Here is a 27,127-nt window from a genome sequence, read left to right as displayed (position 1 = left end):
GGGGATCCGCCCATGTCGACACCACAGAAATATGTAGATCTCTCTTTCTCTATTTCTCTCTTTCACCTTTCTCTCTTTCACAGGTGGGGCTTTGAAGCCAACTGATGTTGATTGTTTGTGGGTTCATGTTACATGTGCCTGGTTTCAGCCCACTGTTTCTTTTGCTAACGACATAACAATGGAGCCTGCTGTGGGAATATTGAATATACCACCACAGTCTTTTATGAAGGTTAAGTTCAAAAACAAAGATATCATAGCTGTTACCATTAATGCTAATCCTGTAGTAGTTGTCAATAATGGAGTTTGCTCATGATTTGTCTCATATTAGCAAAAAGAAGACCTGCTTACTGGTTTTTTTTCCTTTGGCTCCAGATATGTGTAATATGTAAGCAAAAGCATGGTTCATGTGCACAATGTTGTAAGTGTTCAACCTATTATCATGCAATGTGTGCATCAAGAGCTGGATATCGCATGGAGGTTAGTTCCCATTTATTAATTGGAATTGTTATGTTCACTGTTTCATAGCACTTGCAATTTGCATGTATGGTGAAACCATTCTTAATTATATGTATGTACATTCAAGTATCCATCATGTTAAAAAATAATAATTCTCAGCATAGCTAATCTTTAATATTATTCTGCTCAAATATAAGATCAAGCATATTCATGTTCCTTACAAGCATATATTTTCTCATATCTAGGCAATAGAAGAGTATAATGAGGAAAAATATAATAAAGGATAATATCTTCAAAAATGAAAAAAATATTATAACAATAAATAATGCATGTTTCTATAATAATAAGTTAGTGCAAATGAGAGTTTTGATATAATAACACTACCCCGCAAACTCAAGGTGATATAGAAAATGCTAATTTGAGTTTAAAAACATTAATGATTAGAGTTGGAGTTGTTGAAGTTTGTTACTAAAAAATTGTGAGTGTCGCATTAGTAACACAACCAATTCGTGTCAGAGGGATTAGGGTTAGGGCTATAAATGAACTGAATCGAGGTTAGCAGAGGTTGCTTGAGGAGCTCATTTACAAAAATCATGTTCGAACTTGGTTTGAGCTTGATTCAAGTTTTGTGTCAATGTTCAATCTTATTTCATTTAAATTTACAGATGTTTATATTGTGATTATCGAGCTTTAATTGAGCAGCTCATTTGGAAAATAAATGAATTTTATTGAGCCAAGCTTATGAGCTTAGAAAATGAGCCATTAATTGAACAAGCGCTTTAATGAACACATAAAGGTAGCATCACAATGAGTATAAACAAATAACTTGTTTTTATGACAAAAATACTAGAGTTTAGAACATCTTTAAGCTTTAGGAGCAGCTCCTCTTCTTGTTCTATCTTTGCTTCTCTAGTCGATGAGTTCTCTGACAAGGTCTGCTCGAAAGTCTATGCCTTCTCCAACAAAATTTTTTTATCAAGTTCTAACCAAAATTGACTTTAATCAAGCCTAACTAGTTATATATTCGATGCTAATAATTTAAATATATAGCCTAATTACTATACATCATTGTATTTATAGTTTTTAATAAAATTGACTTTATTCATTAGGTGTTTTTTTTTTTAAAATTTGTTTGATGAAGTTAAAATAATAATAATAATAAATCATTTAACTCTATATATCTAGTTATTTATTTGATATTTTCATCATACAAATACATTTAATAATTTACATAAATTTTAAAGCATATAAATCATTAAACTTTGATACAACAACATAGAATAAGCTATCAAATAAAAAACTAAGCCACCACTAAATGAGCATGTTCTCATATTCTTAACGAGATACTTGTTAAACAATAAACGAGAAAGTTCACGAGCATAAATGAACAAGCTACTTTGTGTTCAATCTTGTTCATTTATGTGATTAGCTCTTAAAATTTTGTTTAACTATGTAAATTAATGAATGTGAACTGAGTGTAATATGAACAAATATTGAGTTATTTATCAAGGGCGCTTGGCAGCTTATAGCCCTCCTCACAGAAGGGAGAAATTATTCTGTGCAGAGTCGGGACGGGAAGTTTCCGTCTGAACTGTGAATGTACACATTGTGTACAATGAATATAATTTTTGTACACAGTTTGGTTCAAATTGTGTAAATATTGTTTGTACACGATGTGTACACTCACAATCCGAACGGAAACTTCCCGTTCGGACTCGGCACGGAATAATTCCTTCACAAAGGGAGAAGATGATAAATCACACTGATGATGGGTTGCAATTAGAGGGAATTGTGAGAGCAATATAATTATGATAACATGTTTGAGAAGTGCAACATCGATTGGAAGGTGTTCAGAGAAGATTGGAAGAATTTTTGGCCATGGCTCTTAATACCATGTCCAAAGAGAGAGAGAATCAGAAAGGAATTTTTACTTAGAGGTCGTTTGGTTTAAAGTAAAAAGAGTTTAAGGTATTCTAAATACAGGGGTTTTGATAGTGTAGGTGTTTCGTTTGAAGTAAAATAAATGTAGGATACAATTTGGTACATTTAGAATTCATCATTTAGTTCATTTTTTTTGTGTATTTGAAATTTCTTATAAATGGGTGAGTTCCAAATATACTAAAAATTCATTGCAATTGTCATCGCTCGTTGCTACCACACATCAGCCTCAGGCCACGATCATCGGCTACAACCACCCAACACCATTTAGCACCGTCACCGTCGCCGTCGACCATCGCCCGCCACCACTGGCCACCACCGCCCACCCGCTGCTGTTGCCTGCCACCACTGGCCACCGTTGCCTCGTGCTCCAGCCTCCATCTGGCATAGTTATCGATCACCACAATCGCAGCCCATCTCTGCAGTTGTTGGCCACCACAACCGGCCACCACCATTGCCCACTACCAGCACCACCATCATTGCCAACCATGGTCCACCATCACCGGTCGTTGATGGCTACCACTGTTGTCAATGTTAGCCACCTACCTCCACCATTTTGCACTTTACATTACATTCATTTTGCTTCTAAACAAACAAAAAAAAGTAGTTTCATGTATTCCTTTTACACTCATCCAATTAACTCCAAAGTATTACTTTTATATTATATTCTTTTTTCAGCAAACCAAACAAATAAAATAATAATAATAATAATAAAAGGTTCATAAAAAAGAAAAAAGCAAACCAAACAAATTGACTTTTGAATACAAGCAAATATGGGCTCATATATAAGCAAGAGAAGAGAAAATTCAAGAAAAAAATAAATAAATGAGAATTTCATTAATAATAATGACATATTATACTAATAATTAATGTAGATTCCTTTTATAAATAAATTAGCTTGTGTGATAATTTAAATTTGATATTAATATTCATCAATTTATTCTCCTTAATTTTATCAAACATTCATCTTAATATTCCTTTTTTTTGCCATTCTTACCATTTTTATTTTGTTACTCATGACTTAGGATTCGTTTGGGATGACTTTTTTACTGCTTCTTAAAGCAATTTTTTAGCATTAAAATTAAATTTTTTATATCAGAAAGCTGCTTTAAGAAGCAGTAAAAAAACCTTCCCAAACGAAGCCTTAAATCTCCTAACAAATTGAGCGATATAAATCATCAGCCTAATCATTTTTTTTTATATAAAATTTACATCTTAATTCTCCATGATATTCTAATATTGCTTGATATTCCTAAGGAACATCTCCATTTTAACCTATATGTGTTGTTCTAAAATTAGCCCATCATTGTAGTTGTGTTTATATAAATATCCTGAGAAATAAAGAAAAATATAATTTCCCATAGGTTTCAATCTCTCGCTTGTCACCACTTCCTTTGTCTTCCATGGTCTGCAAAATCATATTGGCTTCTCCTTTAGAGAGCCAATTTAAATAACTTGAAGACACATGATCATTCGATTCTATTAATTATATATTTTGGTACTCTTTAAAATAACATTGGGGTTTATCTCTTTAATTATTCCTCTTCACTGGTAATTTTCTTTATTTATGCATCAAAAGTTTCAAGGTCTACCTCATCTTTCCCTATTGCTCTCACTTCATCACCAAAATACCAAATGTTACTAACACAAAGTTAAGTTCCAAAAAAAGAAGAAAGCAAGATTTTCCTCTGTATCCTCATTTCACATTTATTATTAGATTCAAATTTAGTCGTAGAAGAAGCTAATCCTTACTAGCAGGATAAACTTGTGGGCATGCTAGCTTGACTTGTAAGAATGATGAGAATTAAGCTAGTAGAGAAAAGCTCTATAGTATGCTCAAGAAAGTTGTAGATCTTAAACTGACAGAATATCCACTAAAATTAATAAAAAATATATTATAATTTATTCATCATCACATCTTATTTATAAAATTATGAAGGCCACGTAGAGAAAAAAAGTAAAGAGCACAACGCTACACATAATAACTGCACAATGTTGCAAGCTACCCTAGACACATTTTGCCTTCTAATTAGTTGAAGGACACGGGGTTGTAAGGCTTCGACAGGCTACCTTTGGGTGAGCTTAGTAATGTTGAATGGACAAAGGAGGCGTACTTGGGTGAGTTTGTGGGCGAGTGTTGAGATGAAAGGGGATCAGTGGTTGGCGAGTTTGTTGATATTGTCAATGACTTGTGTGGGAGATCTTTGATCGCTAGAGAAGAGAGTGGCAAGTGAGGTGTTGTCGCGGGATGGAAAACTTCGAGTTTGATAGCTGTGGCAAGTTAGGCCGAGGTTAGCATGAGTGGGCATTTTCTTGTAGCTTAGTCTGGTGAGGATTACCCCTCAAGTAGAGAGTGAGTGCCTGAGTGTAACACCCCATGACCCAAATTGGAATGAATTTTATCTTTTTCTTCTTAATCATTAGCCAAAGTTTATCAATTTCATTTCTTATAATATAAACAGTGAAAAACTTAAACATTGCTATTCATCCAATATTTACACATTGGTCAAAAAGAAGAAGAAGAAGAAGAAGAAGAAGAAGACATATTTAATAGTCATGATATTCAACATATAACAACCCATCGCTAAAATATATCATGACCAAAAAAGAAAAAAACCAATAGACGCATAAAGAAAACCTAAGCCTACCGCTCAAATCAACCTCACTCCATCGATTTATAACCCTTACCTATAAACATGTCAAAATCATATAATGAACAAAAAATCTTAGTAAGTTACTAATACTTACAACTAAAAGTAATGAAAAAAATAGAAACAAAATGCAAAAAATTGCATTCATATAAACAATAATTCTTTCTATATCAAGTGAACCCATCATCTTATATGTGCAATATATCGTGCTCATATCAATCTTATACTATTTATTTGTATCAGTACACGATCAGTCTTGTTACATATCAGTCATTAGTCATATTTCATTATTTCTGTTATAATTCAATTAGTTAATCAATCTGCCACTAGCCTCTTCTATCATTGGTCTTATCTATATCTGTATTATCTACTATCTATTTTATCTATCATCTGTCTAATCTACCATCAATCTATTATCAGTCTTATGTATCATCTGTCTAATCTACCATCAATCTTATCTATCATCTATCATCAATCTTGTCTATCATCTCTCTTATTTATCATCTATCACATCTATCATTGGTCTTATTTATTATCTATCTTATCTATAATTTATTTTATCGATCATCTGTCCCATCTATCATCGGTTTTATCTAGCATCCATCTTATTTATCATTTGTCTCATCTATCATCGATCATGTCTATGATGTCTCATCTATCATTGGTCTTATCTATCGTCTAATCTCATATATCATTGATCTTATCTATCATCTGTCTTATGTATCATCAGTTTTATCTATCATTTGTCTCATCTATCATTGATCAAATCTATCATATGTCTTATTTATCATAGATTTTATGTATCTTCTATCTCATCTATCAATCATTAATTTCCAGTCTCTCATGAAATATCTTATCAGTCATATATCTCATTTATCATATCAGTATCAATCTCACCTGTCTCATTTAACACATCAGTTCATTCACATTGCTTAATGTATATTATAATAGCAAATATCCTATATACATAATATACAATTATCATAACATATAGATCTATCAAGCGTGCTAATTAATATGAATGCATTATGTCAAAATGTAGGTATTCCAAATGAGCAATAACCATATGCATGTCATATATCTCATATACATATATAATACAATAGCTTTTGATAATTTTGCACCTAGTCTTTCTTTACCATTGTAAATAAAATATCATATAATCAAAACTAACTAGTAAAATTTCAATACAAACAATTCAAAATGTTCAAAATAATGATATCTATCGCATGCCAAAAGTTACATAGTGAAAGTTCGTTAAAATGGGAGATTGGTTGGTGTAGGTTTTTAATAATAATAGTTCTAGATATTTTATTTTTTTTTGAAAAATTGACCTCGTGTCATAGTGCTCAACACCCAGTGCTGTAAAACTCCCTCAATTCTAGAGAATTTGAGAGCTTAGTGTCACAACGCCCACAAGCCCAACACCACAAAGCTCACTTGGCTAATTTCCTAGAATTTTGGGAAATTAAATTCATGGCTATTACACTAACATCATTCTAAGAGGGAGCGAGTGACTGATGTGGTGGTTCAGATACGTGTCGAGCACCGGGTTGCTAGCTTGGTGAGGAATCTTTGATTTGCCCTTCAATGGGTTAACTCCTTAGTAGGCTCGGCTGGGGAGCACATGTTGATTACTTTGGGCGAGTTCCCCACGAGCTTGAGGCGAGTGGTTACTCTCTGATCATTAGACGAGTTCTCTAGTGGCCCCCCTTAAGGACGAGTTCTTCCACTATAACCCGCCATCTACCTGCTAAACACCTATGAAGGTGAGTATGCACCTATAGTTTCTTACCCTAGCCACCCACCTTCTAACAATTTGCTTCCCCTTGTTTTGCTCTGTCACAAACTCCTTTGACATCATGGAATTCCATCTTCAAATAAAAGAAAACTCAATTATGCCTGAAAATGAATTTTGAACACTCCTAAATATCATCTAAAATAAAATTCAAAGTTCATGTAATCCTAAACTTTAACGCTCCCTAACCCCTCCTACCAGAATAACATTTATATCTTGGTTTAAAATTGTGTAATTGGGTATTGAGACATTTTTTGTTCGTGAGGCGAGGCATAAGACTTAAGGCATTTCGAGGCGTAAGCCTCAAAATCAAAAAAATTGCGTTAAGTTAAAATAAATGTTAAAAGTGATTTTTTATATAATACCCAAATAATATTTTAAAGAATGATATGTTACCTTTCTCTATTGAATTATGAACTCCAAATTGACATACACATGAAAAAAAAAATAAAAAAAGCCGTAAAGTAGTAATTGATAAATTGTATGAAAAAGAATTGAAATTTAAATATTATAAGAATAAAATAATATTAAATATATGAATAACATAAAAGTATCATATAATATCAAGTTCAACTCCAAATTCCTTCATTTTCAGTTCCCTCTCATCCACATTAAATTCCTTAAGAAAACTAAAATAATTGACAAAAACTTAGATTTCATCTGCACTGTCATTACTAAAGAGGTTTTTATTTGAGTTGTCATCATAACAATAAATTGATCTCTCCCCTCTCTCATCCTATGGAGTTTAATGTCTCCCAATTTACTTTTTCTTTGTTTATTCCAGTCATCTTCCTCTTTCATAAATATTTTTTTATTAATATAAAGATGAGATTCATACCCAAAATTTTTGGAGGAAGTGGTGGTAGTGTGCGAGTTTCAAGTGATCCTTGTCTCCTTGGCGGCTATGATGATGTTGACCATGGAGAAAAAAGAGGGTTGGAGGTCAATGCAATCGAGAGGAAGTTGTTATAGCTTGAGGGTGCATTAAAGCGTGATTTTTTTAGGCTTTAATTTAGGATTTATGTAAGTTTTAATAAAAAAATATATAATTAGGGTGAGACGTAAGCCTTACATCAGCGAGGTGTGACGTGCCTCAAGATGGGCCTCAACCAAACTGAGGCGTAAGCCTCATAAAAAAAAGTTTAAGGCGTATGCTTCAATGCGTTCTTCATTGGAATTGCGTTGAGGCGGGCCTCAAGGCGAGCCTTATATTGCACAATTTTAAACAATGATTGATATATCCCTTTGTTATCTCCATATGCACACCTAAACATCCGACACCCTAGTCATGTCCACATAATTGAGCCTCTCATTTAAGGTTCGTTTTATGATGACTGTAGTTTTTTGTAAAAGTGATTATAAAGTTATTGTAGGATATATATTTTTTAATTATTTAGCATCATAGCTTTTTTTTTAAAAAAAAATTGAATATTAATTTTCTTATAATTACTATGATATTATAGTTTAACTTATTGTAAAAAATAAAATTTTATCACAAATTTTTTTAAAATAATTAAAAAACTGGAACAAAAAACTAGTATGATAGGAATCTAAAAATAAAGTAGTGAGAAAACTCTCTTAAATAGATATTTAAAAAACAAAGAAGCTTATTTATCCTTCCTTCTCCACCTAAATCCAATTCAAACCAAGTGGCCTACCTTTAGCTTGACCTAATCAAGCCCAACCAACACAATTGAACTTGTTCACCCAATGGTTGAAAAATCAATAGCAGATGAATTCTGTGCGGACACCGGATGGGAGAACCGTCCAGTTACGCTCAGTATCGAGCGGTACCGAGTTCAGTACCGAGCAGTACCGAGTTCAGTACCGAGCGGTACCGATCTCGATACCGAACACAATATATTTTTAAGATAACGTGACAAATTTTTATTGGTCTCTGATCACATCAGACTCCGGCCTAATAATTTGCCAATGTGTGGGGGTGATGTAGGCCCCAGCCATCGCACGAGGCGCTTGCCACTCGCGCGTTTAATGTGCTCTCCCACGCGTAGTCTCTTGCGCCAGTTTCGGCCATGTTCAGTCCATTTTCTGATGTCGATGCCTGGCGCCAGCATCCAGTTACTTTTACACTCTTGGCTTGCTCCTTTGGCGCTCTAGTCGCCATCTAGGGCAGCGGTCCAGCCGCTTATGTCGGGTTTTCCCGCATCCACTCACCCAGCGACGTGCACTGCTGGTGATCGGCATTGTGATGAATCCCCGTACCTCTCCTACGAAATCGGTTGCTATGGATTTTCCTCCTGCATATGTTCCTCGTTATTTCGCTGAGGCTATTAGTGGGAAGATGGAACTTCATCTTGCTTCATCTGTGTTTATTCATATGTTTTCAGCAAGGTTCTTTTCCAATTCAACATAAGCTGCCTGCCATTTTTCACGGTAAATCAGCCCTTAAAAATAATGAGATATTTTGAGTTGGCATCTTCTTTCTCTTTCTCGTTCAGTATTTTTGGCAAGTTTTTTGGGGCCTTCGTAATCTTGAGATTATTCGAATTTCTGATTTGAGATTGATTTTCTGTCGGGCTTCTTGATTCCCTTTATATTCTTATACTCCGTTCTTTTTTAAAAGGAGATTATACAACGTGAATGCTTTTTTGTTGAGGATGTTAAGCGGTCTCCTCATTTTGTTGTATAGAGAAACTACTTGCTCCTATTTGGGTTGCTTTTCGTCGACTTCAAATTTATTATTTTAATCAACCCACTATGTTTTCTCTTAGATAATTTTTTGCAAAATCACTTCAAGTCGATGTTATGACAACTAAGCTTTCTAGGTCTTCAGTGGCTAGGTCTTGGTAGAAATCAATGTCACTATCTCATTGGAGAAGGAGATTTGGATTGATTTCATTAATTTTGGTTTTTGGTAGAAGGTAGAATTTTAAGTCATTCCTCCATACTATTCTTCTTGTAAAAATTTTGGTCATAACTTCACTAGTTGCTTCAATCTTGAATTACAGAATTCATCTGCTATTGATCCTGGCAATCAGGATGGTGGATAGCATTCAGATGAGCATACCTCGCATTCAATTGTTGTGGTTGCAGTCCCAACTACTTCTAGTCTAGTGTCTTAAAAAGTTTTGAACTTGTTTTAAATATTGTCATGGTATAAGAGCCTTTCCTTGTGCCCTTAGTCCCTTGGAGCTGGTTGGCACCTAATCTACATACAAAATCAATGATCTGGATCCATATGATATTTTAACTTCTCTTGATCATTGTGCTATTGGGCATATTGGTATTTCAGCTTGACAATTTGATGATTCCGATGTTAGCATTTTTGTGTTGAAGATCAAATTGACAAATGTTTCAAATACTCTTTGCTAGAAGAATCATAAATATAAAGAAAATATATCTTCATATACTAAGTATTATCATACTTCAAACAAGATATTTTATATGAGTCTCTTGGGTTCTTGTCTTATCATTAGATGGTCTCTTATACCTTGTTGATGTAAGTTGTTTTAAGAATTCTTCACAATTGTTCGATCTTGTACTTTTTTATTTACTGAGTATGAAATCTTGCTATAAAAAAAAGAGTTTAGCAACCCCTAGTAGACTAAACTCTTCGTAAATGGGTTAACCTCAATCGATGCAATTCGACAAACCCACCTTAAATGGATCAATGAAACTGAACCCTTTAATCTAATCCAATTAACCTGATAATGCTAACCCAACCGGTTTGATCCCATTAACCCAAGCTGCCTACTCATAAGCGCTAAAGAAAGGAAAAAAGTTGACGTTTTAATCAATTTAGTTAAGTAGAGTATGCCTAACAAAAGGCCTGCAAACCTTCATAAATATTCATCCAAGTTTAATGATAATGTTCTTGAGTATTTACAGAGAGAACCTTCTATTGATATGTTGATGGTGTTATTCTCCCCTTTGTTACATTGCCCTCATGGTTGACTTCCCATTCATCCCTATCTTCTTCGGTGGATTTCCTTTGTAATGGATTTCACTAACTAGTTGATAGAGTTAAGGACTTGTGGAGTTGTGGGTATTCCCCCAACAGCCTTTATACTCTCCAATATAGAATTCTCTACTAGCCACGGGATTTGCACAGTGTGAGATACACATTTCAGTTATCAATCTTGATTTGTTGATGACTTGATGTCAATATAACCGAATACCTCTTGTAAATTAGTCATTTGAACAGGTGTGCCATTTTGTCAATTTTATTAGGATTAGATTGTCCATAAAATTATCTCTATTTTTATTTCTAGTAGGCATTCAGCTGTAAATGAAGAAAGCATGAGCTCTCTCTCTCTCTCTCTCTCTCTCTCTCTCTCTCTCTCTTTGTTGGCTATTCTTTTGGGATGCCATACTAAGCTCAACAAGGCTGAACATGAGTTGCAGTCCCCTTCTCTCATAATTTGATTTTTTTTTTTCTGTCCAATCTCATGCACCTCTCTTCTTATGTTCTTAATTCATCTCTTCTTCACTATGATTATTTTGTATTTACACCTCTTTTTGTCTTCTACACCCTACATTATATGCAAGATTTGACAATTTTATAAATGGGCAGTATATGAATATTATGCTTCCTTGTTTTTGATTGATGATATAGTGGGAGGGCGCGGCATGCTCCCTATTGTTCAGAGAAATCATTATTGGCATGTGGGAGTACACAGATAATACATGCAAAATAACTATATATAACATCTTAATTGGTTGTATGCGTATGTGTTACCCACACCTAATAATAAATCCTTTTCATTTATTGCCTTGCCTCAATCCACGACTTGAATTCAAGTATATTAAGATTTACTTTTTTTTTTAAATGTCGTGTGATGAGGTGGCTTGTATGGTTCTAATTTAGCCCCCTAATCAAACTCTATGAAGTGCTTACATTTTTTGCGAAGGCCCATGTGTGGGTACTAAAGTCTGTTGAGTGTTTTAAAGCCAGAGCAAAATCATTGCCATGTCACTTGCTTTGGTAAATCATTGAGCCCTTGCCCAGCCCTATTCATGGACTATGAGGATGGTCAGATAGGAAGATTAGATAATGCTTTGAGTTGCATAATAAACCTGGAAGCTGGAAGTGGAAGTGATCTAATTACTTTTCATTGGTAGAATTGGTTTTAGTGTGTGTGTATATATATATACGACCCAATAAAGAACTTCAACTTCTACGAAATTGCTGCCATTCAGTTTTCAAGCGACAGATATTTAGTTGTACAGCAGCAGCAGGAATGTACTTTTTCATCTTTTACTGGCTAATGCAAGTACCTTGTTATCACAAAATAAATTTAAATATTTCCAAGTCAAGAGGAAGAATAGTTCCTATAGCAAATAGTATTGTCAAATATATCAGTTAATATTCTCTGTACTTCTTATCATGCTTTTGATTAGTACAAAATTTGACATTTTGAAATGTTGTGCTGCTGAAAATTTTACCTCTGAAGGATGATCAAATCACTTTTCGCATCCTATTCTAGAAATCCAGATCGTTGATCATCTTATTTGATCTAAAATCAATTGAAATCACCATTCAAACTTTTAAAATAATTGGAAATCATAGCTTTTTGACACATGCCGTTATATTGCAGTTACATTGCTTTGAGAAGAATGGAATACAGACAACAAAAAAGCTATCATTTTGTTCATTCCACAGGTAAATAGATGTATTATTATCTTTTATTTTATTACCTTTGACCCATTAGTATCTGTTTTTATTGGCTCTTATAAAATTTTCTATCCCTAATACTCTCTCTCTCTCTCTCTCTCTCTCTCTCTCTCTTTCTCACATACACTTGCCAAGGTTAATAGATGTACCTGCTTTTGGTATCCAATGTACTTTCATTTGATATGCATATAGGAAACATTAAAAGCATAACTACTGTATCACAAATTCTCAAATGTCTGTCTATGAAGTATGGACACTGGACACATGAAAATGACATGACTAGGGCATAGGAACATAATATAAACATAAAAGGTAGGGGCATGTTTTGGCAGTTTCTGACTCTAGTTTTGGAGTAAAATATATGTCATGATTTCTTAGCATGCTGGATAAGTGTTGGAGTTTGTCGGAAGTGAAAGGCTTTTTTGAAGTTTTTGTGCTGCCATTGTTCATATGGAATGCTTGAAGTTCAAATCAGCTTTATAGCGTACATAAAAATGGGAATCTATTTCCATTGCATGGTCATTATTGACGTTGAGCATCCATTATCCTTCAACTGACTTTATTTGATTGGGATTTCTATTTCCTGTGCAGGGCACCTAACCCAGACACTGTTTTGATTATACACACGCCTTCTGGTATCTTCTCTAGCAAAAAGTTGCTCAAGAATAATGATAAGAAATCTGGCTCACGGTTAATTAAGAAAGATGCTCCCCTCAATTTAGTGTTACCCAACAATCAGTCTAGCCCCTCAGATGCTGCAAGATGCATAGCTTATAACAAGATGCAAAATCAGGTGTACCATTATACTATTAATGAATGCCTTTATTTTTTTTCTTCACATTTTTGTGCTTCTAGAAGCTAATGCTGTGTATTATTTTATGCTTCAAATTTTTTAATTTGCGTGTCAACAACTTGAATTTCCTTGGATTGATGCATGTGTGTTTGGTGTAAATATTAATGTAACTTGTTGGGCATTTTCATTTAGATCTTTCTGCTTCTCTGTTGAGAGCAAAAGGCATCTTTTTTGTGTAGGCCTGCTGAAGGACACTCTTTCCATACCGAAAATTCACATTTTTTAAAATATTGACATTAAAGTTTTGTCAATTTTTTGACCTCTATTCAGGCAGTTATGCTATGGTAGGCCCATTTTAGGCAACTTGTGGTATATCAAATAATTTGGAGTGGTGTAGGTTGGTTTTGTTTGGGCTGCTGATGTAGAACAGAGGGGGTCGACCAAAAGAGGGGAAAAAGAGAAGGCATCCACATATGTTGAATGTGTCCACATACGGTGAATGTGTCCACATACGATGAATGTGGACTTAAGGAATTTTCAAACTTGAATTATTAAGATAAGGAAAGGGGAATTATGACAAGTCTTTAATTAAATTCAAATTGAGAGAATTAAGAAAAGCCTCCTAATATAATTCATCCTATTTTAAGAAAGAATTTCAAATTCAAATTAATTTAAATTTGAATTTAAAAACTTTCCAAACTTAAGATGCATCGAATAAGGAATGCCTTCAATAATCAATTTGAAAAGTGGAGGGAAAGAGGTAATAGGAAGGGGGGTGATGTAGAACGGAAAAAAGGAGGCGTTGCAAAGGAGGGGATTTCTTCTTAATGGAATCTGAAATATTTCAGATTTTCTGCTTTCAGAAATCTGAAAGGAATCCCAACTCTATGTGTGGGGAGGAAGGACTTGCAGCAAGAGCTATGGAGTTCCAGCAAAGGGAAGTAAAGGAGGAGGGGGGTTATGAGAGGGAGGGGAGAGACGGGTCACAGGAAAAAGAGGGAATTTTATTTTCAAAACATGATTTCTGATTTTAGGAAATAAGAGTAAAGCTTTGGAGTGAAGGAAATTTCTTGCTGGAGCAATTAGGAGAAGAGGGAAACGGCGGGACCACAGGGAAAATTAAATGGAAATTAAATTGGGAAATCAACTTGCATTATCCCGTGACAGGTTTGGCATTGGTGGGTTACGGGAATAGCATTAAGTGGGAAAATTTTATTTCCAAATTCCAATTCTGGTTTTAGGAAGTAGAATAGGAAATAGAGCTTAGGAAAAATCTATTGGAGGCAATGTAACGGGATTTGAAATTAGTTTCCAAAAGCAATATTGGGAGAATAGGAAATAATGATTAAACCCTATTTGACTTTGACATTCAAATAAAATTCATTTAGTAACTTTCCAAAATTGAATGATAAATTAGGAAAGAGTTCAAATTTCAAATTAGTGGAGTTTGAATTTTTGAAAACTGCCCGAAATTAAATCACCCAAATTAAGTTGAATGGCTACAACACTCAAATAAATTAACCTAGGGGTAAAATAGAAAATAACATAAAATAGAAACTAAATTGCAGAAAATAATTCATAAATTACAACTTAAATTAGAGCCGTCGATTTACGACGCCTCCTGTGATAGATGCGCCAGATCTTCGTGCCGATGTTCGCATCAGGGGGTAGGGTCGACGGGTAGCATGATCATGAGTGATTGATATGAGGGGTTAAAGGTGGCTATATTTAGAATCTTAAAATAGGAAAGTGGATTTAAATCAATTCTTATTTAAAATTCAAAATTGCATGATTTGAGCAAGTTCCCTAAAATAGTTTTCCTCATTTAGGAAGTAAAATTCAAATTCAAATTCAATTGAATATGAATTTAAATAGTTTCCAAAATTAAAGGGAGCTAATTTAGGAAAGGATTTGAATACTAGATTTTGAATCTTGGAGCCAAGGGATGGATGATGGCCGACGGCTTTGGGAAAGGGATTGGGCCGGCGGTTGGGTGTCTTTTGGCCTAGGGTTTGGGTGGAGTTTTCGGCCAATAGGAGAAAGAGAGATGGGGAAGCGGCGGTTAGAAAAATAAGGAGAAAAAAAAAAGACAAAGCCGCTAGCATTGGACTCTTCCGAAGACTGACGGGTGATACGTTGCCATTCTACAAGAAATGCGCCTTAGAACCTATATTTGACTACATAACTCCATGTTGAAAATTCAAAGACATTTAAATCCATTGAATGTAGTTGTTGGATGATAAAATAATACTTTAGAATTTGCAAAAAAATGATTGGACATGTTTTCTTTGACTTGGGCTTTGATCATTTGGCAAAGTGAGTTGGCAAAGATGATGTGGCACTGTGGAATCCACTTCAACTAAAATTTTTTCTCACTTGACACTTAATATTTGGACCATCCTTCATCACATTGCATTAATATGCAAACTCATCATACTAATTCTCCTTTAATACATTATATATTTCAACGTTCTATAATAAGAAAAGGATAATTCTTAAAATATCAAATATAGTTGATATTTGATGGAATCTAATTTTTATTGAAAATATACTTGGAATCTAATTTTTTTTTTCACCAATCCCAAATAGTTGGGAGAAGGCTAATGAAGATTATGTTGAAGAACTCAGTTTTATTCTGTTTCTATTTTTTGTCAGTTTGGTTAAATAAAATTACTACTGTTGAATTGATTATAGTTAAGCTGTCATTTTGTTCTTAGACATTCAAATCGTGCTCATCAATCATAGGTAGTTGAAACGATATGTTTAGCCATTTTTATTTTAAATTATGCTCATCATTCACACCATTGCATTTTCACGTGATATTGGATTAAAGGTTTGTTCAGCCATAGCATAGGTATTGAAATTCTATAGCAATTTATGAACACTTTATTGATCGTTTGACTTGTTATTATTAAATTCGGTATCATTATTTGTTTTCAAATACGGGCCATTTAGACCATAACAACTCTAGTATGCAGCTTTTAAATGGATAGCAATATTCTCTACTTCATAAATATGGCAAATTTCCTTCTATTAAAAAAATGATATTTTATTCTAACTTTTTCTGTGATCGTTGATGTGTCAGATAAATCTTCTAACATCATTAACGCAATATTTTTGTCTTTTACTTTTTTAGCAAAACAGAGAATTTGGCATCCCGCACCAAGTGAGAGGTTCACTGCATCATTCTTTAGATAAAATTGAATGCTTGAATGCATCTAAGGTATATTTCTTCTGTTACTGCTGTTGCATTTAGTTTAACTTAAATTTGGATGATGGGACCTTGTCCGTAACCGTCAAAGCATGTCGATTTGATTTTTAATAAGTTTCTTGCGTCCCTTAACAGGATGTGAAGAAATCGTTTTCAACATTCAGGGAGCACCTTCGTTATTTGCAGGTTATTCTTTTCCCTTTGTACGTCCATTATTACATGCTATTTCATAGTTTGACATTCAGCTGCTTTTCTTTCAGTCGACTGAGAGAAGTAGAGTATGTTTTGGTAGATCTGGAATTCATGGATGGGGCCTGTTTGCTTGTAGAAAGATTCAAGAAGGAGAAATGGTATGTCAGCAAACAATAATGATTTAGTGTGTATCTGTATATATTATGCATGTGTGGTGTCTATATATATATATATATATATGTTGACCTCTAAGCTATAGCCAGGGAAGAAGAAACAAAAATATGCCTATAAAAAATGGCTAAAATCATTACCTGTCATGCCCATACCCATATCCTGCGCCGAATCCTGCCAAAAATCCTGTAAACGGCGTCGAACCATCCTTTCTCGCGTCTCTTCTCCCAGAGCATGCGGATGGCCTTCGGCTCTTCTTCATGATGCAAATGTTGAACTAGAAGGTTTGTGCTTAAAATTAAGAGACTTGGAAAATCATTTCAATCTCTCTCTCATACAAACTCAGATCTCATTGTTCAAAAGAATAATCTGATCTCTCAGTTAGAGAGCATTCAACAAAGTCTTACAAATCTAGAGACCACACATGCCGCATTGGAAGGCTAAAATTTAGATCTAGTGAAGGAAAAATATCTATCTGTCAACAAAATTTTGAACCTTGAAAGTTCATTGTGTGTTATGCAAAAAGAGCATGAGTCGCTTACCCACTCAAAGAATATTAATTTGGACAACTTGGAAAACCAGTTTCATCTCCTGCAAGAAGATAAGCAGCTTAGGGGGGAGTTAGGGGCAAAGCAACAAAGATGCTTGTCTCAAATGACTGAAATTTTTATCTTACTGAGGTGTCTTTATGACATGTCAAATTCCTCAATAATGAAAAAGCAGAAGTACAAGTCACTTATCCAGTCGAGTGAAATCAACGACAATCAAGAGAGAATTATGATCTAATCACAGGTAGAGCACGAAGCACCTTAGTAGTAGCTTGATCCATCAAGGTGTATCTAAGAAGTTATTCATAAATACACGCCATGTCACGTACAACAGACATTACAACGTCCTTCCAGTCAACCTCAGCCAGTTTGCGAATAAAAGTTGCAGTTCGTTACTAGTGCTGAAGATTAATATGCAAAGAATGCAATTATGACCTACAATCCACATCAAGACACAAGCAAATACATTTGACCCTACAAGTAATGATGTTGGTAGGGATGCTCATCGATGAAGCAAGAATGATATGTAACAAATGCAACAGGCGTAATTTATGTTGCATATTGTATGCAAGTAAGGAGCGATGGATCCCTTGCAAGCAAGGGTAAAAGATCTGCAATACATACAATCTCTCTACGAATACAGATGTATGTACAACATGCCACCTATGGGTAGATGCAGAAAGACTTCAGTAAATGCAATATCCTGTAGTCAATTCCAGTCTGCGAATGAATACATCTACCTGCAGCAGTAGTGGATGTATTCATCCGTAGACTAGAATTGACTACAAGATACTACATTTACTGAAGTCTTTCTGCATCTACCCATAGATGACATGTTGTATCTGTAGTATTAGTGGATGTATGTATTGTAAGGAACAAAATCACAACGAAATGCAGAAAGAATGCAACGAATGCAAGTTCCTACAAGCTTATGCAAAAGCAGGAGATTCGTTAGTGCACTACAATCCATCTGCAGAAAGCAACAAGTAGTACACGACAATCGACCTGTATGAAATGGACAATCCACAGTATAACGTCGCGCCACCGGATCCACAACATTCATGCAAGCGGGAAGAAGAAGTTTAAAAATATTATTACAATGCCCCCACACATGCACTATAATATGTATACACATAGGTACACAAAATAGGGGAAGTGCAATCATTCACCTGCATGGGCCACAGCGAGCGTGTTGTAAAAATACACGCGACGATACGTGAGTCAATAAATTTGAACCCGATCCTCCTAAGCAGGTAGATAAGAGTCGACAAGGTTCAGTAAATAATTACAAAATGCCCCAAACACCCGCATGGCCTCAGCGAGCGTGTTATGGGTATACACGTGACGTCTAGAGATGCTGCGTGGGATAAATGATGAATCTAAGTTCGAACCCGATCCTTCTCGACACGGTTCAAACCATTAAATAAATATGCGGTCATTATGTCAACCGGGATATTTATTTTATACATTTATATTAGGCCTTTGAGGCCCTTTATGAGAAAGATTCATCGATAAAATTATTCACCCGCATGAGCCCTGGCGAGCGTGTTATGGGTATACATGTGACGTCTAGGGATGCTATGTGGGCTAAATGATGAATCTAAGTTTGAACTTGATCATTCTCGACATGGTTCGAAACATTAAATAAATATGTGATCATGAGGTTGATTGGAATATTTATTTTATACATTCATATTAGGCCTTCAAGGCCCTTTATAAGAAAGATTCATCAATAAAATCATTCACCCGCATGGGTTTCGGCGAGCGTGTTATTGGTACACACATGACGTCTAGAGATGCTGCGCGGGTCAATAAATTTGAACTCGATCCTCCTAAGTAGGTAAATAGTAGTCAACAAGGTTGACAAACACTTTCAAAATGCCCTCTCAAACCTCCACAAAATTTAAATATCTTCAAGTGACCTTAAAGACACTCCGATGATGGCCGTGTTGAATGTCGATCTCAACTGGAGGGGTTAATTTCAAATACTTCAAAATGCCCTCAAATTTTCACAAACTTCAAACATTTTCAAGTGACCTCAAAGTTACCCCGATGATGGCCGTGTTGAATAAAAAATCTCAACCGGAGGGGTCCATTCCAAATAATTCATAATGTCACCCAAATACCTACAAAATTCAAAGCTCCAAAGAATAAAAAAATCATTCCAAAATCTAAATATTTAAAATTGAAATAATCTATCAATCACTTAAAGTAAAAATCCATTCACTCCCCGCAACAGTTTGCTGGGGTGGACAAAGTGAAATTTACTTCAGCTCATACAGGGCTAATGCCTAGTCGAAAATATCACTAGGATCCATTCTCAACTAATTTCCTGCCAGTAAGGGCGTGGTACGTGTTCTCTAACCGGCGGTTTTGCCGCCAAATGATACTGCTGGATAAATATTTATGACATAGGGCCCTATGAACCGAGTGGTTTTGCCGCCAAATGGCACCACAGATGGTCCAGGAAGACGTTCCTTAGTGACATCAAATCTTTGAGATATAAATCAATAGGATATGATCGATAGGGTACAAAGCCCTCTGTTAGCTAAGGTGGATTCAAATTTATCCCCTCAGGCAAATATTCACCCAGGTTTACAAGGTATCCTTGACGAAGCAACCCATGTCTACGGACAAGGATCCTTCTGTTAGGTTGGGTCGACTACCCCCTCTGACTAAGTAGACCAGGGACCACGATGGCCCGGGACAACGGAACCATGGGATCTTGATCGGGTCCATCATCCATTCCCCCACCATCTGCTTTAAATGAAAGATGACGAAATTTTCAATTTTAAATATAAAATCTTCACATTTCCAAATACCCATGCCCATGCTGCTACTATATGCCAAATAACACGTATTTTTATGTATCTGATTGACGACTAACCTTAATCGAAAGTTCTCTCTCATTAGTGGGAGGGGTAATTAACTATAGGGGCTTGCGCCTATAGGAAACCAGAACTCATATCATAAAGTCCTCGCAAAATGAGGGCGAAATCTCTGGGTAGTGTCTTATCTACAAACCCATCTGGCTTCTAAAATTTACCCCATAACTTAATATGTTAAAACTCCCTCTGAGGAAAAGCAGCGAGCAGAGGCCGGGGCCTATATATATATATATATATATATATAGTTTTTTGTTGGCTTGCTATATGTTTAGGGAGCCTTTTTACCATTTTACATCCTTGGAAGGAAGTATTGATAACATGCTACCCAACAATGAAAATTTTTCTTCAACGTATTGCTCTTTCACACTTACATAGTGCTTAGCATCACGATGGCCTAATTTGTTTGCAAAAATTTGTTTAATCTTAAGGTAAGGTTGTTTATTAATAAATGTAAAACTTATTTTAATTGGAAAACTCAGCAGGGTGTTAAGAGCTAACATGTTATTCGATTTCAAAACAGCTATCTCATGTAATCTTGGGTTTGCATGGCTTTTTTTATTGGTTACATAAACAGGAAATTTAATATAGTAGAATCAATGTAAATGTCTCTCTCTCTCTCTCTCTCTCTCTCTAAAAGCATTTTTTGCCACTTATATATCGAAATGAATGATGTATTTCTGCATACTCCTGTTCTCTAAGTCCTTGATTGAAACGTTGATACTGTTGCTTTCTTGTAACTTATCTTTTCTATAAAGTTCACTTTTTCAAGAATTGTGCTCAAGTCATTGATAAGGTCTGAAACCGCTCCACCTTATATCTATAGATAATAGATATCATATTTTTCACTTGGTTTATGCTTAAATTTATCGTAATGAAGTTGAAAGGATCACTTACATGTAGGCTTTCGTCCAATATCATCCTATGCTTAATATGTTATGCTGAATCTTCTTGTGGGTATATGCTTCAGAAAATTAATTGTAAAGGAAGCAGTTTTGTTATAGTTTAATAGGTGCTATTGGAATGGAGTGGAGAAATATCCTTTATATTACTCTCAGAGAAGCTTTGTTTACTCTTTCCAGATACTGGAATATCGGGGTGAGCAGGTCAGACGTAGCGTTGCTGACTTGAGGGAGACCCGGTACCGTTTGGAAGGAAAAGATTGTTATGTAAGTCTTCTTTCATGTTTAGCTTGATTTTAATATTCCTTCGTACAGGATAGCCATTACCATGTTCAGTCATCCATCAAAATATTGCTGATTGAGAGTTCTGAATTAACGACTCTCCTGGTGACATGATCATTTCATCCACTTCACAAGTATGCTCTTAAATTGAACTATGTCCATTCTGCAGGAAGCTCAAAAGCAGCAGACTTATCAATATCTTATATATATTTTTTAAAGCAATGGAAACATATTAATCAATTTGAGATTACTGGAAATAGACAATGTGAGTGTCAAAGGATTAAGGACCCACTAAGTAAATAAAAGGATCTAGTAGTAAATTTCAATCAAAGAGAAAACATATATGACAGGAAAAAGGAGTCTCCAGAGCAAACAAAGGGAGACACCATTACTTGCCATAATCAGTCGCCCATTCAGATGGATCATATTTAATAAAATTTTCTACAAAGGATATTGTTTATCTAGGACTTTTGATGTATTATCCCATCCACGATGCTTGTGGCCAGGAGATAAAAAAGAAAGCATCATTATCAAGTGGTTCATCATTCTTAGATTTGATAAAATCAACAAATTTTCTTGGAGGATTAAAACCTACATCTTGCTGCTTGATGATGGTGTAACGTAATTCAGGATAGATTCAAATTATTTTTCGTCAATATATGTATTACCTTATGATGGAGCAACTATCGTTATCTATTGAGTAGATATCTCTTTAATAATTTGAGGAAAAGGTCGAGCGTTTAGAAGAGAGGAATATATTAGTGCTTTTATGATAAGAGCTCCTTGATAAATCATAGAAAAATATCTAGAGTTGAAGAACTGCTCCTTATCAAATGATGAGCTATTATGATCAACCTACATGTGAGTACTTCCTGTAAGAAGATATGTTGTAACAAAGGAGATAAAACATTTACAATAGAATGGAACCCTCTCAAAAACAGTATTCTCTCAATAACCATTTTCCAAAGTACCAATCCATATATTCTCCTCAAAAACTACAGTTACATCAACTTACACCACCACCCGTGCCATTGATTGGCTAACGCATTTCTTTGCCCAAGCTACAAACATACCAATGGTATTTGTTTTTAAAACTTTATTAAAAAAATGGCTATAGGCCGCATTTATTAATAAAATAGGGATTGATTTTATCTTTTAAAAGTATCCTATGAGTCTAATGCTTTATGTTCGGAAAGGAAATAAAATAATGCGCATAAGCTGGTAATAAATAAATGTTGTAAATATCTAATTATTTCTAGAAAGGTGTAAATTAGAGAACATATGACGTGAGAAAAGATATATTTTATTAGCATTTAACAAAGTCCTACTGATTTGGTCTTCTAAACCTCTCTAAGAATTCATTATCCCATCAACACATGCAAGCAAGCATAGTCTTAATCATACAATATTGGGTCACTCCTTTATTCCTTAAACAATATTACAATTAAATGACTTACAATGAATTTGCATTCACCAAAATATAGTTGCATGTGCAACAACAAGTACAATATTGGTATTGGGGAGAGACTTGTAAGGATGGGGTGCTAGATGTCATGGGGACATCCACACGCATTGGATTATCAAAATAAAACCATATAAAGCATAATCAATTTGTCAAAATGATGAACTCTGGATAGGAAAATGCTATCCAAATCAGGACAGTAAGAGATTTGTTGGTTAAGTCAAAATTTGGAAAGCATTTAAGTATCTTTATTAGAAAACTCTCAATGAGGATGGATCTGTAGGAAATAATGTAGTGTAATCTTCCATACATTGAGAGTTTAATAAAAACATGCCTCATTTAAGTAATGAGGTAGAAATATCCTCAATTAAAGTACGGCTCTCTTAGAAGATTCTGCTGGTTGAAAGTGTGGGTGCCCATATTTGAACTTTCCCACAAAAAAATTTAGTGGTTCAACAAGCTGATTGAATGTATCTTGTGGAATAACGAGTGTGTTTACTTTGAAATAAGATGAAGGGGTTGCTTCAGTGTTGTAGTGAGCAAAATTTAGATCGACTCACTGTGTTGTGGGATGATTAGAGGGCTTAATGTTCTTAATCCTCTGGTCTTGGGGGCTTAGTGTTGTCAATACTTCTGGTTTTGAACCACATGAACAAAATAATTACTCGAAGCTTTAAGATAAACCCAACTCCCCGAGTAATGCAAACACCAGAAACAACATCCGGGCCTTGATATTACAACACTGCTACAAGTGGTCTACTGGAAACCCTAGCAACAACACTATTTGGAGGAGTTGAAGGCTGATGCTGATGTAGAACGATCATGCAAAGTTGAATTACTTGAAGAGTTTGCACGCTTAAGTGTTAGAAGCCATAATAATTATATCTTTATATTGATTTTAAACGACACAATAAAACACAAAGAGCGGTAAGACAAGCTTAGGCTAAACCACATGCATAGGAGTTAAGATCGTATAATAGCCAACGTTAGAAGCCAACTTAATCTAACGTTGCATACATAACTGGTTTTCAACAATAAATTCCAATGCTAACAATAAGATTAGTCACTAAGCAAGGGTCCCTCACTCAACTCTTTATCTTGCTAGGCTTTAGCGGATAAGACTAAAACAATTCCAGTGAATCAATTAATTCCACAATTGGATGCAACTAGGAGAATAAAAGAATAAAGGAAGAGAGTTCACCGAATCCTGGTTTGGGACTTGGAGCAGCACATAGAAGGTTTTCCCAAGCTGGCAATCGTCTCTTGTGACCGAATTTTCTTTGGACAGGGATCTGGATCCTATTTGGAGAAGTGGGGCGGCAGCGGGAGGACTTCTGGGCAGCAGAACAGCTGTTTCTGCTGCTGGAATTCTTCTGGACAGCAATTGGAGGATTGCCAGCAGCAAAACTGTTGATCTCCCTCAGCTGGAATTGATGGACAGCGGTTTTCAATGTCCCAAAATTCAGGACAGCAGATCAAACCGGTCCAGGAACCTTGATAGCAACCTGGAGTTGAGGAATTCAGTGGTTTCCTCCTTCTGACTGGTCAGGGCTTGGAGGGTCAAGGTAGTAATCACGTGGACAGCCAGGAACACCACTTGGAGAAGCAGGACAGCTAGGTTGACGGGATGCACTTCTTGGACAGCAGTTACGGAATTCCCTTTTCAGATTTGAGCAAGAGAGACTAGGATTTGAAATTTGAATTCAAAGTCATGGGAGTTTTTAATTAGTTTCCTAATTGATGCCAATTAAATTATGAGGAATTGATGACTAATAACTCCTTTTAATTTAATTTTAAATTTTGAATTGAAGAGTTAAAACTTTCCAATTATGAATCATGCCAAATAGGAAAGGTTTCAAATCTAAAGTTTGAATTCATAATTTGAATGATTTCCCCCTCAAACTCCTAAACCCAAATTTGGAAAGAAGTAAAATCAAGGGAAGAGGGGAGGGGGGGACGCCCACATGAAGGGGGCACCCAAATTTGGAAAGAAGTAAAATCAAGGGAAGAGGGGAGGGGGGGACGCCCACATGAAGGGGGCAAAGGTGTCTAGGTTCGATGTATGTGGGCCAAGAGAATTGATTGTTGATTGAAATCAAATCTGAAATTAATTTCAAATTTGATTAATTTTAGAGAGGTTTCCTAATTGAAATTTATTAGGGAGGGAATTATTTGAATACAAATATTGGATTGAATTCAAATTAATAAACCTTCCTAATTGGGAGGATTATTTTAGGAAAGTATTTATGGGCTTAGAAATTTGAATTTCAAATTCTATGGAGAGGGAGAGGTGGCCGGCGGCATGGGGGTGGAGATGGGGACGAGCTGTGGTGGAGATGGTGGCTTTGGGAGGAGTGGCCGGCGACTGGGTAGGCCAAGGTAGCCGGCGGGTTGGGGGAAACAGGGGCTTGAGGTGGAGGAATTTGGGAGAGAATTGGGGTGGTGAGAATGGCCGGCGGTGGAAGCTATGGAAGTAGACGGGTGGGGAGGGAATTTGATGCAAGAAGAAAAATAAAAGAAAAAGAAAGATAAGAGAACCGCGAACCTTAGAATCCACCAAGATTGACGGGTATTGCTTTTGCCCCACTTGGGCCTCTCATCTCACGAACTCACTAAGAGATCATCCAAAGAGAGAAAACTTAGAACTCACAAAGAGATCCATAAGCACAAGCTGAAAATTTCATATTAATCATCATCCCAATACAAAGCCTAAGGCCTCTGTATATAGGCCTCCACAAATAAGAAAACTCAAAAGACTAACATGCCCTCCTGGCCACAACTCACTAAACTCCCCTCATAAGTGTACAATGGGAAAATAGAAATATCAAATAAACTAGTACATAAAGCACATAAAAAAAATAATAATGAATAAACTCTAGATCGTAGCCGTAGATCTTCTGATCTCCTCATCAGATGCAGAGATAGAGCAATAGTAACATTTGATTGCATCAAATATGCAAAGGTGTTGATTGAAATAAACACTAAGATGGGAGTAGGAGCAAAGTCTATAATGCAAGGAATATCAACACCGGCTATCAAGGGTGACCCAATTATACTAGGCAAAGAGCTCGAAAGTGTACTAGGCAGAGTCAAAATTGCAAATGTTGAAGGAACAAATACCTCCATTGAAGAACTGGATAAAACATTGTGGAGTCGGTGTCAGAGGAAGAGAGATCCATGAGCACGAGTAGAGAGCCTTGGAGGATGTTACGTCTTCAAGGCTTATGCTTCTTATTGAACTTTTTTTTTACTTGGGCCGTCTCTACCTGATAATTTCAAACTGATAGCCTAATTTTAAATATTATTCTTCAATAACCTTTCTGAGACGTTGAAAATCCGTAGAAACAGATTAGAAGTCTTTTTCATGCTCAAATACTGACAAATTCTTCACCAATATCCAGTAAATTTCTTAGGCACTTACGTTGGACGAATGCAATGCATATAATCTTTTATGCGGGTATACTAAATATAAATGCATTAAGTTTGTATTGCATGTGGGTGTTTATGTTGACCACTTTGGCTTAGATGCTTTTTTTTTGTTTTTCAGCTTCAAGTTTTTTTTTTTTTTTTTGCAGCTTTTTAAGATCAGTGATGAAGTAGTTATCGATGCTACAAACAGAGGAAACATAGCACGCTTGATTAATCACTCTGTAAGATTCAGTCTTTCTTTCTTTAGATTACTTCCTCTCCAGCTATTCGAAAACCTTGTGTAGTTATCTGATAAATATATGAATCTCAATGCAGTGCATGCCCAACTGCTATGCAAGAATTATGAGTGTTGGTGATGGTGAGAGCAGGATTGTTCTCATTGCCAAAACAACTGTTTCTGCCGGCCATGAGCTAACGTAAGACCTTTCGCCTTCCAAATCTCACACTTTCCATCAAATACTCTTTTTACCAGAGAGCACTTTTTCATAAACTTTTGTTGACACCGGTGGCTGTCTTTACCAAATTAATTCTAGTATGGAGTGCCCATAATGATATATAAACACCAATTGATTTAAATAGCTTAAGTGATTGTTTGGAAAGCATGCAAATTAAGGTTCGTTTGGTATTGCTTTTTTATTGCTTCTTAAAGCAGCTTTTCAGTACAAAAATAATTTTTTTTGTACTCGAAAGCTGCTTTAAGAAGCAGTAAAAAAAGTTGTCCCAAACGAAGCCTAAATCATCACCAAACTAGTAAGGAAATGAACCAAGTAAAAT

General features: G+C 35.4%; 1 protein-coding gene across 1 annotated transcript in view; it reads left to right on the top strand.

The window, feature by feature from the left end:
• Positions 1-27,127, top strand: part of LOC110094707 (histone-lysine N-methyltransferase ATX4) — a 36,214-nt gene that overhangs the window by 8,018 nt on the left and 1,069 nt on the right. Inside the window, exons 12-21 of the mRNA XM_020820004.2 lie at positions 84-229; positions 373-477; positions 12,402-12,466; positions 13,070-13,271; positions 16,408-16,494; positions 16,618-16,668; positions 16,743-16,832; positions 21,361-21,447; positions 26,500-26,574; positions 26,669-26,769. Of these exons, the coding sequence (XP_020675663.1) occupies positions 84-229; positions 373-477; positions 12,402-12,466; positions 13,070-13,271; positions 16,408-16,494; positions 16,618-16,668; positions 16,743-16,832; positions 21,361-21,447; positions 26,500-26,574; positions 26,669-26,769 (1,009 nt within the window). The remainder of the gene's footprint in view (positions 1-83; positions 230-372; positions 478-12,401; positions 12,467-13,069; positions 13,272-16,407; positions 16,495-16,617; positions 16,669-16,742; positions 16,833-21,360; positions 21,448-26,499; positions 26,575-26,668; positions 26,770-27,127) is intronic.

This window comes from Dendrobium catenatum, unplaced genomic scaffold, assembly GCF_001605985.2.
Source record: "Dendrobium catenatum unplaced genomic scaffold, ASM160598v2 fragScaff_scaffold_243, whole genome shotgun sequence".
NCBI classification, from domain to species: Eukaryota; Viridiplantae; Streptophyta; class Magnoliopsida; order Asparagales; family Orchidaceae; genus Dendrobium; species Dendrobium catenatum.
Note: the sequence above shows the minus strand (reverse complement) of the source record. Positions and strands in the feature narration are given on the sequence as shown.